The sequence below is a fragment of the Alnus glutinosa genome, chromosome 9 (genome assembly GCF_958979055.1).
Source record: "Alnus glutinosa chromosome 9, dhAlnGlut1.1, whole genome shotgun sequence".
NCBI classification, from domain to species: Eukaryota; Viridiplantae; Streptophyta; class Magnoliopsida; order Fagales; family Betulaceae; genus Alnus; species Alnus glutinosa.
The window spans coordinates 9,431,621-9,450,377 of NC_084894.1; the positions used below are offsets into that span (position 1 = coordinate 9,431,621).

Genomic DNA, 18,757 nt, shown 5'->3' on the forward strand with positions numbered 1-18,757 from the left:
AATTACTAATATATATGCTTAAATTTATATAACTCATTTTTAGTAATATACTGATATATATTTGTATATATATACAAGAGATATGAACGAGCTAACGAGTTGGGCTAACGTGTTGTGTGAGTGATCCGATCGAGTTTTAAACGAGCTAAGCTCGCGAGCTCTTATCGAGTTTTGTCAAGAGAGTCGAGTATCTATCACTTACTAAATCGAGCTGGTTTTTACAGTAATGAACGAATTTTTATAGTAGCAAACTCGAATTTAGATCAGACTAAACCGAATAAGTATCGAGTGACTAGTCCAACTGACCGGTTTATTTACGGCCTAAAGCAGTAAAGCGGACCACAGGCAGCTCTAAATCAAATCATCCAAAGAGCCATCCTATGGGACTACTAAAGCCCAATCGAGAAGCCCACAAAATCCTTTATCGAAAAACCAGACCGTCCAGCATGAAGACGGAAGAAGGCAGGGGAGGTCAGAAAAACAGTGCTAGAGATTTATTCCGTTTGCTTTGGTCAAATTGATACCAAAGCATACTGACAACAATCAGCAAATTGCCCGAGCTTTTCCATGAACTCAACTTGGGGCTGCAACTAGAGAGGCCTCACAGCTCATCCATGGCTTCCTCTCACTTCCCATGTACTCACCATGTCTTCCTCCCTTCGTGCAATTCCTTCAGGAGAAGCCATCTCTCTTCGCTCAGGCCACATGGGTCCTCTTCTTTTCACTCACACTCTCAGTTCCAAAGGGTCAGAGCAATGGTTTCTGATTCGAACACTGGCAGAAGACAAGTAGAGGTGGTTCCTCGATCCCTTTTCTTATCATGGTTACAGTTAAAGTTTCAGTCTTTTTTCTGTTTGTTGAGTTTTATTGATATTTTTGATTGTGGGTTGGTTGGTGGTGTAATTAGATAGTATATGATCCTGAGAAAAGATTAAGCAAGTTGGCAGATGAAGTGGACAGGGATGCTCCTATTTCAAGGATGACTCTGTTCTCACCTTGCAAGGTAATCACATTCATTGCTTTGAGTTGAAATTTGTGGAATTCTGGTGTTCTCTATTTATATCTTTAATTTGGTGGCCTGCGTGTTGCAGGTTAATGTTTTCCTAAGAATAACCAACAAGAGGGAAGATGGTTTTCATGATTTGGCATCTCTATTTCATGTAAGTCTATTCAATTTTTTTCTTTTGTAAGTGTAAACGTTTATTCAAGTTAAAACTATTAGATGCTTAAATGCTCTTGCTCAGATAATACTGAGCTTATATTAAACTCATTTTTATTGCAAATTTATGTCTTTGGGTTAGCTTTTATTTTTCACAGTTTGGTCTTCTGTTCTTTCACAAATGTCACATTTTGTTCTCTTTTCTTCCTCAGGTTATAAGTCTAGGAGATGTAATTAAGTTCTCTTTGTCACCATCAAAAACTAGGGATCGTTTGTCAGCCAATGTGTCTGGAGTTCCCCTTGATGACAAAAATTTGGTAAGGCATAAACTTACTGTGTTTCTTTCTATATTCTCTTGTTCTAGATCTTGTGAATATTGGAGACCTTCTTTTGGCAGATTATTAAGGCCCTTAACCTTTACAGGAAGAAGACCGGCAGTGAAAACTTCTTTTGGGTAAGAAATGTTTTAGATGATTTTTATACTTATGGCTATAAATCTTAAGATTTGCTTATATCTTAATAGCATTGTATTAGTAAATGATTCATTGTATAATCCCATTCAAAAACTTTGGGCAGATTCATCTTGACAAAAAGGTCCCTACAGGGGCTGGGCTTGGCGGTGGAAGCAGCAACGCTGCTACTGCACTGTGGGCAGCCAATCAGTTTAACGGTTGTCTTGCTACTGAGAAGGAACTCCAAGAATGGTCAAGTGAGATTGGGTCTGATGTTCCCTTCTTTTTTTCTCAGGGAGCAGCCTATTGTACTGGTCGAGGTGAGGTATGTCTTCGTTTTACAAAAATGCAGTTTGCAATTCATAGATTATTCCTTTTTCCTTACACGTTCCTATCAAGCTCTGTGATTGCAATTTTCCTTAACATGTATAAGAACACACTAGGCTATGCACAAAAGGCTATTAATGTCAATGCTCAAAAGCAGAGATGCTAGGCTATTGTGCTGCTTTTGTTCTCAGTTCCCTTAGCTTTGAGTTGATAACATAGTATCAATAAGTTTGTTAGGAGTCAGATATCAAATTTTGTTATTTCACTTTGGAAACTATGAATTTGAGGGAAGTCTTAAGATTTTAACTGGGTGTCAGATCATTTTGTAGAAATCTGGATACCTTCAATGATTTATTTTGGTATTTACTACAAAAATGAACCCACTGATTTATACCTTTTTGATGTAAGACAAACAATAATCACAAAAATACATGGTGAAATTAAGACAGAAAGAGGACGAAGCTAAGGGCGGGGGGAGAAGAAGCTAAGGAAGGGGAAGAGAAAGAGAGAGAGAGAATAATTAGTTCTTCATTTTTATTATTATTATTATTCCATCAAGCCTTCTCCATTGGAGTACAAATCACGCTTAAATAGACTAAGGACTAAACCCTAGGGAAACGCCCATGTATTGAATTACGAAAAAAGGCTAACGATTAAATCCTAGGGCAATCCCTTTATACATGGAGAGTAGCATATAATAGTTTGCTTGTTTCTAATTTTTCGTAGTTTTTGAAATTTTGTTCTTTTTCTATACTTTAGGGGTTCTCTTGTATACTTCTTGAATATTAGGATTGCATCTCATTGTGTTTTTATTGAATTTGCATTACTTACAAAAATAAAAAAATAAAAAAATTAATAATCCTAATGCAACACTCATTTATTGAATTATCAAAAATATCCTCGACTCTTGAAAATTAAATACTAATGACCCAATTATTACACCTAAATTAAAGTAAAATTCGTGTCTTGCCCCTTGCATCATTCTCTCATGGTTAGAGAAAACATAACCTCAAGTTTTGAACTGTTGAGAAAATATATGCTCAGAAAATGTTGGGTCCAAGCCCAACCTCTCAAGTCTTGAAAAGGGTATGGATGGCTTGTTGCTAGCATGAGCCTAAATGTGGATCTGTGTGACTTTGTCAGCCTTTCTAATTCCGTTGTTCACCTAGAAGAACGCTGAAAGCTTTTTCTTTTTCTTTTTTGTCGTCTACGCCTTCCCCTCTACCTCTATCTCTCCTTCTATTTTGACCTGCTGACTAAATCCTTCACAAAACCAAGCATCACACCTCTTTTCTCTCATACAACATCAAAGGCAAGGCGGTGGTGGCGCTTGTGAAATGGAACCGTGACGGCGGCAACAAGAGCTAATTGCGCTAGTGAGATGGTGGCAGTGTTGGCAAGATGGAACCGTGGCGGAGGCAGTGGTGAGAGGGAATTGTGACAGCAACAGTGGTGTGGAGGGTGCAAAGATATGCCATTTAGCGGTAGCCTTGTGTGGATCTTTTGGAGATGGTGCAGCAGGGTGCAGCGCTAGGAGTGAATGGCGTGAGGTCGTCGATCTGCGGTGCTGTTAGTGTGGTGGTGGCGCGGCTGGGTGCGGCGGTGTGTGCAAGGAGGCTTTTTTTTTCTTTTTTTTTTTTGGATTGGGCGTTGGGTGGGGGTCTGAAGGTGTTGTGCGGTGGTTATTGGTTGGCTGTTTGGGTAGCAGCGGCGCGGTAGTGTGGCGTGAGCGGATTGCTTTGGATTGTTGGCTCTGATGGGTTGAGACTGTTGGAGATTTTTTTTTTTTTTTTTGCCAGGTCTTCTTTTGTTTTTTTTGTAACGGCAATAGGTTTGGGTGGTTTGGTGGGTTTCACAGTTTGCTGTTGGCGGCAGTGGGGAGGTTTGGTTTGCGGACAGCGACTGTGTTTGAGTGATGGTTGTCGTGTCGTTAAGAGAGAGAGTAGAATCAATTCTTCAATTTTTTTTTTTTTTTTATTCCATCAAGTCTCCTCTATTGGAGTACAAAATATACTTCAATAGACTAAGGACTAAAACCTAGGGTAACAGCCATTTATTGAATTACCAAAAAAGACTAACAACTAAACCCTAGGGCAACACCCATTTATTAAATTACCAAAAATACCCTTGAATCTTGAAAATTAAATACTAATAACCAACTTATTAGACCTAAATAAAACTAAACTAAAGTAAAATTCGTGTCTTGCCCCTTGCATCAGTTTTCCCCAGCCACATGCATGGAAACATAAAGAAAAGAATCTGGAAATTTATTATATTACTGGACTTGCTTGGATGTGAATTCCATAGTCTGCTGGAGTTCCCACTAGAATTTGGCTCTGATTTGTCCAGGTTGTCCAGAATATTCCCCCACCAGTACCTTTGGACATTCCAATGGTTCTCATAAAGCCCCCGCAGGCATGTTCAACAGCTGAAGTTTACAAGGTAATGCAGTTGTATAGATAATCAAAGAATTTCGATTTGCACTGATTTTTATACAGCCAAAATTTTCTGAAACAAGCATTGATTTCTCAGCGCCTCCAGTTGGATCAAACTAGTAAGGTTGATCCCTTAACATTGCTGGAGAAGATCTCAACAAATGGAATATCTCCAGATGTTTGTATAAATGATTTGGGTATGTGTGACCTTCTGTTTGTTTTCTGCCCATATTCTTTTGCATTTTTTCCATTCCTTTCCCTTTACATTTCCTTCAGCTTTATTCCAACTAACCTACCTTGCTCCATTGGGTAAGTTCAAGTTAGGCTTCTAATTTGACTTGTTTAAGGACCAGCTATGAACATACCTATTCTTTGGTGGGGCCCCTGCCCCCCTCCTTTTATAGTTTTTTTATTTTTTATTTTTTTATTAATATCAATGCAATTTGCTTAGGAAAAAAAAAGAATCAGTTGGAGTAGGTCCCAATATTATATCCATAGGGTCAGAATTTAAGATGATGTTGTTGGTGCTGCTGTTTTTTTATTCTGACATTTTTTTTCTTCTTCTTGTTGAATGTGTTTCTTTGCAGAGCCTCCTGCATTTGTAGTTCTCCCATCCCTTCGAAGATTAAAACAGCGTATAATTGCAGCTAGCCGTGGACAATATGATGCTGTTTTTATGTCTGGGAGGTAAAACCCTGGTCTACCTATTTAAATCTTCTTTCCAGTTCGGCATTTAGTACAAGTTAAGAATATACTTTTGTTTGTGCGTGTATCTGTGTATGTGTTTTAGAGAATTTTGGTTCTGTTCATACTTAAATGAGATTGATGGCTTGCACTCTGATAAATGAGGTATATTATGGCTGTGGTACTGGTAAGTAACATTGTTTCTTATTTTATTCTGTCACTATCAGTTACTTGAGGTATGCACAAGTAGAAGACTTGCAGTCACAATAGCAAGTTTTAGACTCGAGTTACTTGCATAAGGGCACACAAGAATACAATATGGAATACTTTCTTAAATCCTCTTAATCACTCAAATAAATTTTCAACAGCATCTATAGTTTGTTTATGGTCTTCAAATTCAGTTGTAGTGACTACAACTACACAAGCAAAGCAAAAGATTAAAAGAAATCTTAAACATTATAATCAAGATCCCTGAATAATCTCTAAGATATTTAACAAAAAGTCACTCTTTGGAAGACAGAAGAAAACAAAAAAAAAAAATTTCCTACATGTATTTTTTAAAAAGTTTCCTTGAAAGGTCTCAGGGTGCATAATTTGTCCCTCAAAGATGGGTAGCCCTCCCATTGTGTACATGAGAGCTCAAGCACAGACTAGGGCCTAAACTGTGGTTTCTCCTGTTATGATGCAAACAAGGGCAGTTGTGCAGCAAACAATGCAATATGCCTCCCGTTCATTTTATATAATTTGCAACTGTTGCCGTCTTATTTACAGCTATAGAATGCAATTCAGGTAATGAATCTTTCATCGGGACGTCCCTGCACCAAACAGCCTGCCAAAAAGAATCTCCCCCCATTCCCACCTGAACCAAATGTTCTTAGCAAAATCAATCCACCCACTTAGTGGCTTCCATTACGCTAACCCTATGGTACTCCTTTCCCTACTTGTAGTCCACCCTCCCCTTCCTTCCCCGCATTCCAAGTGCAGCACCCTCTTCCAAAGGCTAATCTCATACCTCTATAATAGAGCCCTGATGGGTAGTGGGGATGCCCAATCTCCTAACTCCCAAACCTCCCATCGGGATAGGGGAGCAAACTTCCTCATACTCCATGATATTTCTTTGTTGAATTCTACAGATGGTGATAAGTACATGAGACTACTCAAAAAACAATCTCGCAAAAAGTGATTTCAACTCAATAATAGACAACTCCACACCACTAACATGCAATTTTTTTCTTTCCCTCTAAACTATCCACATTAAGCAAAATGGGACAGCAGCATTCCAAATGCAGAAACTTCAATGCCTTCCAAACCAACTCCGCCCCGCCCCAAAGAGCACATCAATGACCTTCTTAGGCATCAATCGAATTATTATGCTGCGAAAATAGAAACAAAATAGATTATTTTGGTGAAAATTGTTTATAGCATTAGGTTATCAATTAGATCTTCATTTATTAAATTTGTTTGTACTTGCTTCCGTGTATATGTAGCTCAGGCAATATAAGAAGATATCCATGTAAATGGTTTTTTTAAGTCTTGTGATTGAACAACAGATGTTGACATGCAATTTTTCATTGTTTTTACTATCACAAACTCGTTTTAATTTTCTCAATATATTTGATGCAGTGGAAGCACCATTGTTGGGATTGGTTCTCCAGATCCCCCACAATTTCTATATGATGATGATGAATACCGTGAAGTGTTTTTGTCAGGTAAGCTTCAGATAATCATGCCTCATTGCTTATCATTTATTTGTCTCAATGATTTTTTTTTAAAGCCGTAAGCCAATCCCTGACATTAATGAAACAATTGGAAATATTTATCTTAAAATTTGTTAGGAATATACTTGTGCTACCACATCAGTTATAGGATTCCTCTTAGGCGTTGAGTTACACTGAATTATTTCTGCCATTAACGGTATGAAATTCATCAACATCCTTGTGATTTGATGATTTATTTTTTACAAAAAGAAAAAGAAAAAAACAATATCCTACAACTTTCCTTCCCTTCCCAAATATATATATATAGGTTTGCTTAAGGTGATGATAAATTAACCTACGAATTCTTTTTAAATGCAGAGGCCAACTTTCTCGTTCGTGAAGCAAATCAGTGGTACAGAGAACCTGCTTCAACAAGTGCTTCTACCTCAGCCTCCAATTTTTCCCAGTCTAGTGAGTGATTAGCCCTAGTAAGATAAAAACAAAATCTATCAACTGTTGTATCATTGAATGGTGTTTAACATATGCTATGTTGCCCATGTTCTTCTGTAAATGTTTTTCGACTCAAAATGACTTGTAATCATGTCTGAGCGCATAGCATCCCAGATTTTTTAAGTGAATTCAGTAATTAGGAAATTAAGCCCCGCTGGGTACGCTGAATGGTTATTCTATTAAGAAAATGAATCACTATTATTGGAAATAGAGGAATATGGAATGGACCAAAATTACTAAAATACTCGAATAAAAAAAAAAACTAAAACTGATCTCTTATGGTTGGCCGACCACCCATCACAACATGCCAGGGGGTGGTGCGAGCACCGCTAACAATGCTTGGGGGTGAGCAGCTACCCGCAATGAGCAATCGGGGGTGGCTGTGACCCCCCGAAGCCCCTTGTGGGTGGTTGCACCACTGTCGGAGCCCTTTGAGATGTGGGTATTTTTTTAAAAACCCATTCCATTTTTCAAGGAATAAACTATTTAACTCAAAAAAAAAAAAAAAAAAAAAAAAAAAAAAAAAAATTCTTCTTCGTAGAGAAATAGTTATTTCAATGAGAATAGCTATTCTTAAGAATGATGTCCAACTAAATAAAAGAATAACTATTCCATAAAAATATCGATTCTATTCTATAGACCTACTCCACGAACCCAATGTTTATGAAAAATAAAGCGGGCCCGACTAGGATAATCGGGGTCAAAGTTGCAAAATTTGAGAACGTTGAGGTCATGAATAAATTTAAACAACGAAACAGTGGCTATAAAAGTTTGAAGTACTTCTTTACTTAGAAGGAGCTGAATATGAGGCAGTGAATAGGGCTAGAACTCATAAAGCATTACGATTGCGACATCCAGTACCATCCTATTAAAGCCAAGGCGACCACTGACGCGCTAAATAGGAAGTCCCAAATGATCCAAAATTCATGGAGCTCAGGAAAGAGGTGGCAGAGGAGAGACATCACTGTGGACAGGCTTCTATAGTACGAAGATCGGGTATGTGTACTTGACGACGATGAGTTGAAGAGAGATATCTTGGCAGAAGCCCACCAGACTTCATACACGATACACCCATAAGTATGAAGATGTATTAGGACATCAAGAAGCGTTACTAGTGGAGTAACATGAAGAGGGAGATTGCAAAGTACAACGGAGCACAAATTTGAAGATCCTCTAGAGGATTGAGCCTGAACACCGATCGCCATGTCTAGGCCAATGGCTTCTAGAACTTTATCTTCTTTCGTTTAATTTCCTTTAGAATTTGAACGATTGCGCTCTGTTTAGGAAAGTTGAGAAACTAGACAAACAGAAATATTTGTTGCATTTAAATTCCGAATTGGAAATTGCACATTTTGTTGGATTAGTGAGAAGAGTTTGCATAAATTAGCTAATGCCAGTAATTTGTGCTAGTAATTGAAAATTGCGCATTTTATGAGGGGATTTGATTCTTGTACAACACCAATACAACAACTGTACAACAACCCCTCACATGAGAGTGGGCCCCAGTATGTGGGACCCACTCTCATGTGAGGGATTGTTGTACAGTTGTATTGGTGTTGTAAATCTAACATTTTCCTTTTATGAGTTGATGCCAGTAATTTGTGTCGTAGAAGAGTTTGCATAATTAGCTCCAACACATTTTATAAGATGGGTTCGTTCATTTAGATGTGTTTTCTGGCGTGGGAAAAGAATGGATGATGGTTAGAGATTTTTTTTTTTATTATTATTAAAAAAAAAAGATACAAAATTATTAAAAAGAATATTTAATATAAAAGAATAACTTTTATAAGGTCTTCGCACAAACCAACATATTTGTGCCCTCCAAAGAGAGGTTGACACATTAGCCTGGAACAAGAAAATCAAATGTTAGCAAAACACTAGATCTGATCTAGCTCTTCTTTCACTCTTTCAGCCTTAAAAAAAAAAAAAAAAAAAAAAAAAAAAAAAAAAAAAAAAAAAACCTCCCAGCTACCGCTCATGCCAAATGCCACCACCGGTAAGTTCAACCCCTCTCTCTCATTCACTGGCGTAGGTCTCTCTCTCTCTCTCTCTCTCTCTCTCTCACCGGTAGCTCTATCTATGGTTTCAGTCGATTTGTTCATGGCTTCAGGTGATAGACCTCATAGTTGGTTTTGATAAGCGGATGCAATCGCTTGTAATTGGAAACATGTCTCTTCCTGGCAGAGTCTGAAAAGGTTTTAAGGGATTTCAAGAGGCATGTCAATATTAATGATATTCTGTGAGAGGCCTGATTCGCTAAAGATTTGGGCAAAGATAAAGCAAAACTGAAAGATGAGAGCTTGAATAATTGATAACAAACATGGATCTGCATCGCACATCAATACAAACACCAAGCAATATCTTCTTTCTACTAGAGAGAGAGAGAGACCCACGCCACACACCGGAGAGAGAGAGGTTGAACTTACCTGTGGAGGAGCAGCAGCGCAACCACCGGCGGTGTCTGGTGTGGGCAATGGCAGCGGTGTCTGGCATGGACTGTGGCCGAGAGGTTCTTTTTTTTTTTTTTTTTGCTGAAAGATTGCCTGGCATGAACTGTGGCGGGAGGTTTTTTTTTCTTTTTTTTTTTTTGTTTATGCTGAAAGAGTGAAAAAAGAGTAGAATCCAGTATTTCGCTAGCATTTGCTTTCTTCGATCCAGGCTAATGTGTCAACTTTTTATTGAAGGGCACAAAGGTCTTAATTTGTACCAAAACCATACAGAAGTTATTTTCTTAATATAATAATAATAAAAAAAAAATAGATAAGCAAATATACGATGTTTTTGAAAAAAGACAGAATAAAAATAAAAAAGTAGCTCTTAATTAGTCATTTTAAATTGAAATTTAGATAAACCATTGAGGATGCTCTTGGCCAAAGTAGGGATTTTAGCTAATCTAAACCCATATTAGTGAGGATGTAAACATAGGTTTTCTAATTAATCAGGTATTAGAGCATTTTTAGTAGCCTCACCAAATTAGTTTTTTAGCTATTTTGGTGAGCCAATTTGATGAAAACTCTTAAAAACCACTCTCAGCAGCCTCACCATTTTAACCAAAAAAATTTGATGACTGAAATTACTAGTCAAATTAGACCAGGCATTTTTACTCAACAACCCACTCACCAAATTTTGTTTCACCTTTCTCTCTCACATGATTAGCACACTTTTTTCCTTTTTTCTCTCATTTTCTTCTCCCATCTCCCATCTCTCACACGATATTGTCCTTATTTCATGGATATGAATGATTTTTTGTAAAAAAGATTATATAAAAAAAAAATATATATATAAAAAAATTATTATTTAAATGGAATAGTGAATATTGACTAGTTAAAATGGTGAGGCTGCTGGGGGAATTTTAATAAAGTGGCTCACCAGAATAGAAAAAAGTGATTTTTAGTTATTTTGGTGAGTAAAATTTGGTGAGGCTACTAGGAATGCTCTTATGCTTAAAGCTTTATTTTTTTAAAAAAATATTTTGTCCTGGCTCTATCACTGCAATTCTCTCAAAAAAATTAGTCATACTAGTGCCCTCCCTCAGTTTTAACGAATGCAGGGGAAAAGGGAATCAAGCAGAAGGATTCTTAGATTCTTTTTCTTTCACTAAAAGCTTTCCACCAACAACATCATCAACACCACAGCATCATAGGAACCAACACCAACATGAAATCCACGCACATTTTCTAGGTCTTCCTTTTTTTTCATTTTATTCAATAAAATTCTTTTCACTTCACCCACTACAGCGAAGGAGAAGAAACAAACCGTCTGGGTAAACTAAAAAGATCTTTCCCTTCAAAGGGGGATGTCCACTCCCTAGAAGCAGCAGCCGATGTATCAGCAGTGACCACTCCACCGCCCTGCAACCCTGCTATGGGCACGCCATTTGCACGAGGCACTGATCTCATGGCCGGCTGAGCACTAACTCCAGGAGTATTTGAATCATATATGTGGGTGTTGTTCCTTGTAAAAGAAGGCGGCCCTAGCCACAACCCATTAGAACTTGGTGAAGACGACTCTCTCTTCAAACTCCAGTCTACGCTGGTGTAATCTAAGTGAGACACTGATCCACCAGTGCTCCAGTCTACTGGAGATGATGACCCTGACGAGCCAGTTGAATTCAACCCAGAGAAGAGTCCAAGGGAGGAAGCAGCAGCAAGTGTAGGAAATGCACCTGTTCTACTCAATATACTATTCCCTCGACTGGTTCCTGGGGAATCCCCCGGGCTGCTGCCAGGATAAAACTGTTGCTGTTGCTGTTGCTGTTGCTGATATTGAAGGTGGTACATCTGATTCAAGCTCAGATTGTTTGGACTGAGGCCTCTAGTGCTAGGAATTTGTTGCAAAAAGCCATTGGACTTCATAACTTCAACACCATTCGTAGGATACCAACTGGCGGCTGTTCCAGGAGGAGATGAGCTCATGTTAGTGGTTGGCCCCTGCCTACTCACAGATTGTGGCCGCTGCATCATTACAATTGGTTCCCTCACTGTTCCAGGCTGAAGGTTCTTGAATTCATTTCCAACGGCCACATAACGGGTTTCTGTCTTGGCTGGTGAAGTTGACAGATGCAGGGGTGATGCCACAGGTGATGCCAAAGAATAGGAAGCTGAATGACTTGGTGCAGCACTCGGCCACTGTTTCTCAGCTGACAGAGCAGTTTGTTGGGGTCTTGCCCATTCTGACTTCGGTTGTATTCTCTTCAAAGACTGCTGCACATTTTTGCTCCCTGGTTCTGAAGACCCTACATTTGTAGCTGCTGTCTTTGTATAATTGAAATCCCTTTCATCCTTTTTCTGTTGTATGGTAGGAGGATTTTTTGTTTGTGGTCTTGAGTTAGTAGCTGCAACTGTAAGCTTGCCATTACTAATGGTCGGAGGATCGCCAGTTTCTTCTGGTTTAGGTGGAGCATCTAGTGGATCTTGCTTCATTACTTTTAGAGTTTCCGCCGCCTTCTCAAGATCACCCTCACAGGCAACGACAGCTCTTTCAACTTCCTGTTTTGAGCACTTGTACCTTGTTTCCATATCTGAAATCAGAGCAAGTTCTTCTGATATGTCAATTTTCAAATTACTCCCAGCAAGGTTTTGATCCGTGTGCTTTTCTGCTTCTTCACCACCTTCAACCAGCCAAATAACTGACTGCTCTACTTTTCCTTCATTCAGTATGAGGGCCATTGTCGCCCGCTCATGTGGAAATCCCATTGCCACAAACTGTTGAGCAAGTGCTTCAAGCTTTCTCGACATGAGATAGCCAGTGCAACGCTCACGCAATTCCTGAGCTCGCCTTTCCTTCTGGCGCTGATGCTTCCGTTCATTCTTCTGGCGGATTTTCTCCCGCTTGTCACCGTCAGCACCTGGTATAGTTTCATGCCGAGCAGGAAGAATTGATGTTTTTTCTTTCTGGTCTTCGGACTCACCAGACCAGCTACCATTATTGGAGACAGAATCATACTCAACCCCAGCTGCAAGCAAGCCTCCAGGATGCTCATCTGTCTCATCTATGTTTCGGAAACGGCCATTAGTGTGAAGAGGTGAACCGGAGGTAGTTGGTGATGTTTCAAGGGTATGGAATGTTCCCAAAAGTGGATCGTATGCACTAGCAGGGATACCACTACCTGCAATAGCAGGTCCTGAAGACTTTGCTGAAGCCTTCTGGGGTTCCTTGCTGGCCTTTTTGTCCTTGGACTTGGATTTAGAAGCTGGAGACATCTTAGAAAAAGAAAAAATTTCCTGCAATGTTCAAGATAATAATTTATTATGCAGCTATTTTCTAAATGACTAACTAAAAGTTCTATCAGTAGCAACAAGATATGAAGCTATCTGTATAAGATGTAAATACAGATGACTAATGTCTTCATGACGTTGATGGAGTGTCTGATAGACAGACCGGGTTGGGGAGGGGGGGGAGGGGGGGGGGATGCCACATATAGATGCTTTATATAATTTCTTTTTCTTCTACTGCTACCGAACTATATATTCATATCAATACTAATACAGCATAAAAGCACCCATATAAACTCAATGGAAATAAATGTAAACATTACAAAACTTGAAAAAAATGACGTTCTATGCTTGCACAAGAGTGCATATATTTCTGAAAAGAACAGGTATCATTCACGAGTAACTAGATGAATTCAAATTTGAAATAATTGTCCTTCATTATATAACTGACTGATCAATTTTGGGGAAAAATCAACTTCCTTTTTATCATAAGAGACCGCTTAATATAGAAAATTAGCATATAGCAAATAGGAAAAACAAATTCTAATGGTATTAAAGGAGGAGGAACATTAAAATACACTGGGACATCCTACGATACTACTTGAACAGACAATTATCTTGCTAAGATTGTCATGGTGCAAGAACTTTTGAAGCATCACCCACCCTAACAACACACTTCTGTCCCAGCAAAAACATCAATTGTAAGTTTGAGAACTCAGCTAATTAGTTTAGACAGCCTGCCCGAACAGAACTTTCTATGAAGAACAAATAAAGTCACTCCATGCACAAATTCTATACAATATCCCATCTCCACAAGTTACTTTGTAGGCAGGCCAGCAAACAGCAAATTGCTTGATTAGAACTAAATTTATCCATTCCTCATACTAAGCCAGCCATCCACTTACAGTTTTCCTGCTGAATTCCATGCAAAATTGGACAATACTTCAATAAATTTCTGGTTTAGATCCCCTAGAAGGTGGCTCGGTTGTGGTTCTAAAAATTATGAACCTTAACCTCTCTTTGCAGACCGTAAAATATTAAGGGACATAAAAAGGGAAAGGTTTCACTGACTTTAAATTGTTGCATGAACCCTCAAGTCCTATTGACCACTGATCAAACAATTGTTCTAAAAATGTTTCAATTTCATCTATTCACAGGCTACTCTGTGTAAGTAAATGAGTATGCACAAGCGCTTGTGCGCACGCGAGTGAGAGAGAGAGAGAGAGAGAGAGAGAGGAAGGAGCTATACAAAAACTAGAGATCATTAATAAGAGATATTAAAGTTGAAAATGATTGACACAATTGTCAACTCAATCTATAACCACTGTAACAAGAATTTCCCTAATTGAATCAACAAATATTATCCTTTATTTATCTATTTTGATGGTTAAGATTAAGCCAAGAGAGAACCCAACCCATGCATACCACCAAATCGTGGGAATCCAACCAATTCATGTCCTAATAAGTAGTTCTACTTGCTCAACTTACTTGCTTGTTGGTGGTCCTCTGGAAGGCCAAGGAACACTGCGGTTTGAAAAATGGCGCCTATTTGCCTCTTTTGGTGCTTATGGAGGAAAAGAAACAATAGGAGCTTTGAGGATTTAGAAAGTACCTTAGAAGAGATTCTATCCTCGTTCTACCTTACTTTGTACTTTTGGACTATGGCTTATGTCCACCCTTTGTTTTTTAATTTTGCTGACTTTCTCGCTCGCTTTTCTCTTTCTAATTAGGTGTTTCCTTGTATATTCCCAGTATACTAAGGGGCATCTTATGCTTTTTTAGTGAGATTGGTTTCTTACTAAGAGGCATCTATTGATCATCTGTTACTTCATTGCGACGCCGCCCGTGAGCTTTGGAGTTTTATGTTTTCTTTATTTGGAGTTGAGTGGGTCATGCCACAAACGGTGTTGGATTTGTTGACTACATGGGGTGCCTTTTTTGGGCATGGCCTAGCTAAAAAAGTTTGGCGGTTAGTTCCTCATTGTGTTTTGTGGAGCATTTGGCGAGAGAGGAATGCGAGGCCTTTTGAAGATGTCGAGACTGTAATGGTAGTGTTAAGGAAGCGTGTACTTAACATGCTATATCTTTGGATAGAGTCCCGTCTTTGCCAGGTGTTTCTACTTTTGTAGACTTTCTAAATTTATTAGCTGTTCCTCCCGTTTAGGAGCTCTCTTGTATACTTCTCGTGTATTAGGGTTGCTCCCCTCTGCACTTTTTATTGAATTTGAAATTACTTATCAAAAAAAAATACATTTAAGACAATTGAACATTATAAGTGCTTCTCCATATACTTCTAGTGTACAAAGGGGCGCCTTACGCTTTTTCTATAAAATTGATCTCTTACCTATCAAAAATAAAAAAAGTGCTTCTCCATTCAGAAGAAAACAATAGTAATCTTAAATACTCATCATCTTCACGATTGAAGATGGCCATAAATCACATCCAATACAGCTACGATATATAGAGAATCTGAGGACAAAAGTTCAAATAAGCAAGTAACATTCTGAGCCAGCATTTCTTAAACCTAGCCTTAATCATTAATTTTCATAAGTACATGAGAAAAATTTTTTTGCCAAGGAGTTCAAATTAAGCAGCAGCTGGACTGATGCTCTATTTGAGGTCTAATGTGTTCTTCATCTTTCATCAAATGAACTCCTCCACTAGCAACAGTAATACTAAAGAAGCCTAACTAGGCAAATTTTTGATAAACCAAGTTAGGAGAAGCTCGCTGAAACAGCATGTTGTGAAGACAACTCGTGACTGGAAAAACTAGAATAGTTGTAATCACTTAGCAGCATATTAGCCCATTTCATGGACCCTGTGCCACAGCATTCTATACAAAATAGTGGAATAAAAACTAAGATGGTCAATCAGACTATCAAGGGAGAATTTTATTATATTTCCCCAACATGGTAGGTTGGTAGGATAAATTGTGAAACACACAGCTTCAATCAATGATATGCCATGCTAGAAAATGTAAAAGCAGAAACCAAATACTACAATAAGGTACCATCAGTATCAAGAACTCAACATACTTGTGTACAACCCACCACATACATACACAGACATCTTTTCACCAACCATTGAAAAATCAAGAATCCCATACCAAAACTCACATGGCCTGGCTAGTTGCAGCATAGTCCACCTTTTTTGAACAATCAAACATACATACACACCGTAAACAAAAGATATATAATTAATTACTCATTGTACATCCATTTATTGCGGCAAGACATTTTGAATTTCTATGGATCCATGTTATTGCTTACTCAACCATGAAAATTTGAACAAAAAAGACCACATAGCATGTCCCAAAAATTTCAACATGCAACATACAAAAGCTGATCAATCAGGGTGAGGGATAAGTTCTATTGAAGGAAATCCTAGCTACTTTGAGCATAGGTAGCAATGCTTCAACCACAAAAAACAAAGTAAAATAAAAACATTTTGTGCCGTAGAACCACTTTATATGACAAACAAAGATACCAACTAGGCAACTTCTTGGATAAAACAATCAGACGAAACTCAAATTTTCCTACGAAGAACTGAAATAAGCTAGTTGACGCAAATCTGTGTAGCCTATTTTATATGCCTTCATAAATTCAAAACAACCAATAACACTAATAACAAAACAAAAAATTGGTCATGATCAATAAACTAAAGAGATAAAGGACTTCAACCCCTGCAAACAGCGAGTTGCTAACGGTATCCTAAACCTACAATATACAAATTCCTCTAACTATATATCTAGGCAGTCACCGATTTCAGAGTGGTAAGAATAACAAGGACTATATAAGATGATCGCAATTACAATTCAACAACGATTATTGAGAAACAAAACATGCTTCATGAAATTCACACTTAGTTAGAATTTTAACAGTTCGACAATAGAGTGAAGGTTCCTAATCGTGCAATGAATGCTATAAAGTGACTATAGCCAATGAATGCAAAGTCCGTCCGAGTCTGCCACTACCAAATAGTATCCATAAACATACCAAGATTCTCCAACGGCATAAACAAACACGAAGTCTATGTGTGTGCAATTCAGGAAAAACCTATATATTTTTTTCACGCTAATCGCAATTCTCTATAGAACGAAAAACCATGTAAGATCTCAAATTTTCAGTTCTCAGGTTCTCAAAGAGGAATATCCACAATTCAACACAAAAGCGGGAATGAAATCTCTGACTTCCACTGATTCAAAAAAAGACACCGAAATCGAAGAAGATCGAAGGGGACAGAGAGAAGCCCTTGGGATTAAAGAGACATAGAGAGAGGGAAAGCAACCAACCTGCAGTTTCGTTGCGGAGAGATTGGCGAGGATCGATGGAGGGATTGCGGTCCAATGGCAATCGGTCGAGGGCTTCAGCGAGAGAGAGGGGGAGAGAGAGATAGGTATTTCGAGGCTGAAACAGAATCCCCGATGAAATTAGGGTTTTGATATAAAAAAGGAAACGCGAGTGATTTGTTAAAACCAAAAATCTACAGCGTTAACAGAAGATTTGCCTCGTTGCCAACTTGCCTTCCTGTTTTCCTTTTACTTCTTTTTTTATTTAAAAATAAAAAATAAAAATTGTCCACGTAAGAATATTATTATTTTATGTTATTACCAGCAGATACTTTTTTAATCTTTCTTTTTTCTTTTTTAGGAATTTTTTTTTTTTTTTTCAGAGGAAATTTGTTAATCTTTATGAAGTCCAACACTATTGGGCTTACTTATATAGAATATATAAGATGGACAAAAATTAGCTATAAACTGGTTTGTAACTAAATTTTACAAATTAATTTGATAAAGTAACATGTGTTCTTCGAGTATGTAAGAAGCACATGCTTTCTTATTTAGAGTCCGTTTGGGTTTGTGATTTTAAAGAGTGATTTTAAAATATGCGATTTTTAAAAATACAGTTAAGCGTTTAGCAAAATCGCAGTTTGACCTTTAAAATCACAGATTATCCTTTAAAATTTCACGTTTTCAAAAAATCAACACATTGTCTGCGATTTAAAAAAACAATTTTCTGTATTTTCAAATTGCAATTTTTATAAACGCAATTTTCAAACAATTCATTTTTTGTGATTTGGCACCTAGCAAGAGGAGGGGGTTGTTCCACATGCGGCAACTCCCCTTCCCTTTATAAGGGGAGCAATTCCCCTTATTTGCTCACAACTCTAGTGAGCGTGAGATGAGGAGGAGACTCGAGAGGGCATGCGGCAGAGGAAATGAGAGAAGAGTAGGGTGAAAGTATTGATGTGAATATTAGTAATATCCGTATCTGCATAATGTGATTATTACATTTAGGTATCCGCATTCCTATCATGCGTTTATTATTCGCATCTGCACGGTTATTATCTGCTATCCACATATGAGGTAATGAGCGTTTTGAATTACTATATAAATCTATACGCAATATTAAATAATACGATTATTATATCCGTATCTGCATAATATGGTTATTACATTCAGGTATCCGTATCCGTATCATGCGTTTATTGTCCGCATCTGCGCGGTTATTATCCGCTATCCGCATATAAGGTAATGAGCGTTTTGGATTACTATATAAATCTATACGCACTATTAAATAATGCGATTATTATTATATGCAAGCTTAAATAAATTAAAATTTAAGTTGTTACACAATTCACGATTATCAGCCATAGATGATCATTGTCTCATAAAAGTAATCAAGATTTGGATTACCCAAATAAAAGAGAAATAAGTAAATGTAGTGAGGTATGACTTTAAGATGATATTAAAAAAAAAAAAAAACCTAACATAATTTAA

General features: G+C 37.8%; 2 protein-coding genes across 2 annotated transcripts; one reads left to right on the plus strand and one right to left on the minus strand.

Moving 5' to 3' along the window:
• The first annotated feature begins 426 nt into the window (after positions 1-426).
• LOC133878695 (4-diphosphocytidyl-2-C-methyl-D-erythritol kinase, chloroplastic) lies at positions 427-7,432 on the plus strand. Its single transcript, XM_062317285.1, has 11 exons — positions 427-794; positions 908-1,003; positions 1,092-1,160; positions 1,372-1,476; positions 1,557-1,613; positions 1,736-1,936; positions 4,288-4,380; positions 4,471-4,570; positions 4,961-5,060; positions 6,681-6,766; positions 7,133-7,432. The coding sequence occupies exons 1-11, from the start codon at positions 615-617 to the stop codon at positions 7,231-7,233; spliced, it is 1,188 nt and encodes a 395-aa protein (XP_062173269.1). The 5' UTR covers positions 427-614; the 3' UTR covers positions 7,234-7,432.
• A 3,394-nt stretch (positions 7,433-10,826) lies between these two features.
• On the minus strand, positions 10,827-17,455 carry LOC133877483 (uncharacterized). The gene is made up of 2 exons (XM_062315801.1): positions 17,270-17,455; positions 10,827-12,987 (listed from the first exon to the last, which is right to left on the minus strand). Exon 2 carries the CDS (start codon positions 12,964-12,966, stop codon positions 10,996-10,998), a length of 1,971 nt encoding a protein of 656 aa, XP_062171785.1. The 5' UTR covers positions 12,967-12,987; positions 17,270-17,455; the 3' UTR covers positions 10,827-10,995.
• Between the last annotated feature and the right edge of the window lie 1,302 nt (positions 17,456-18,757).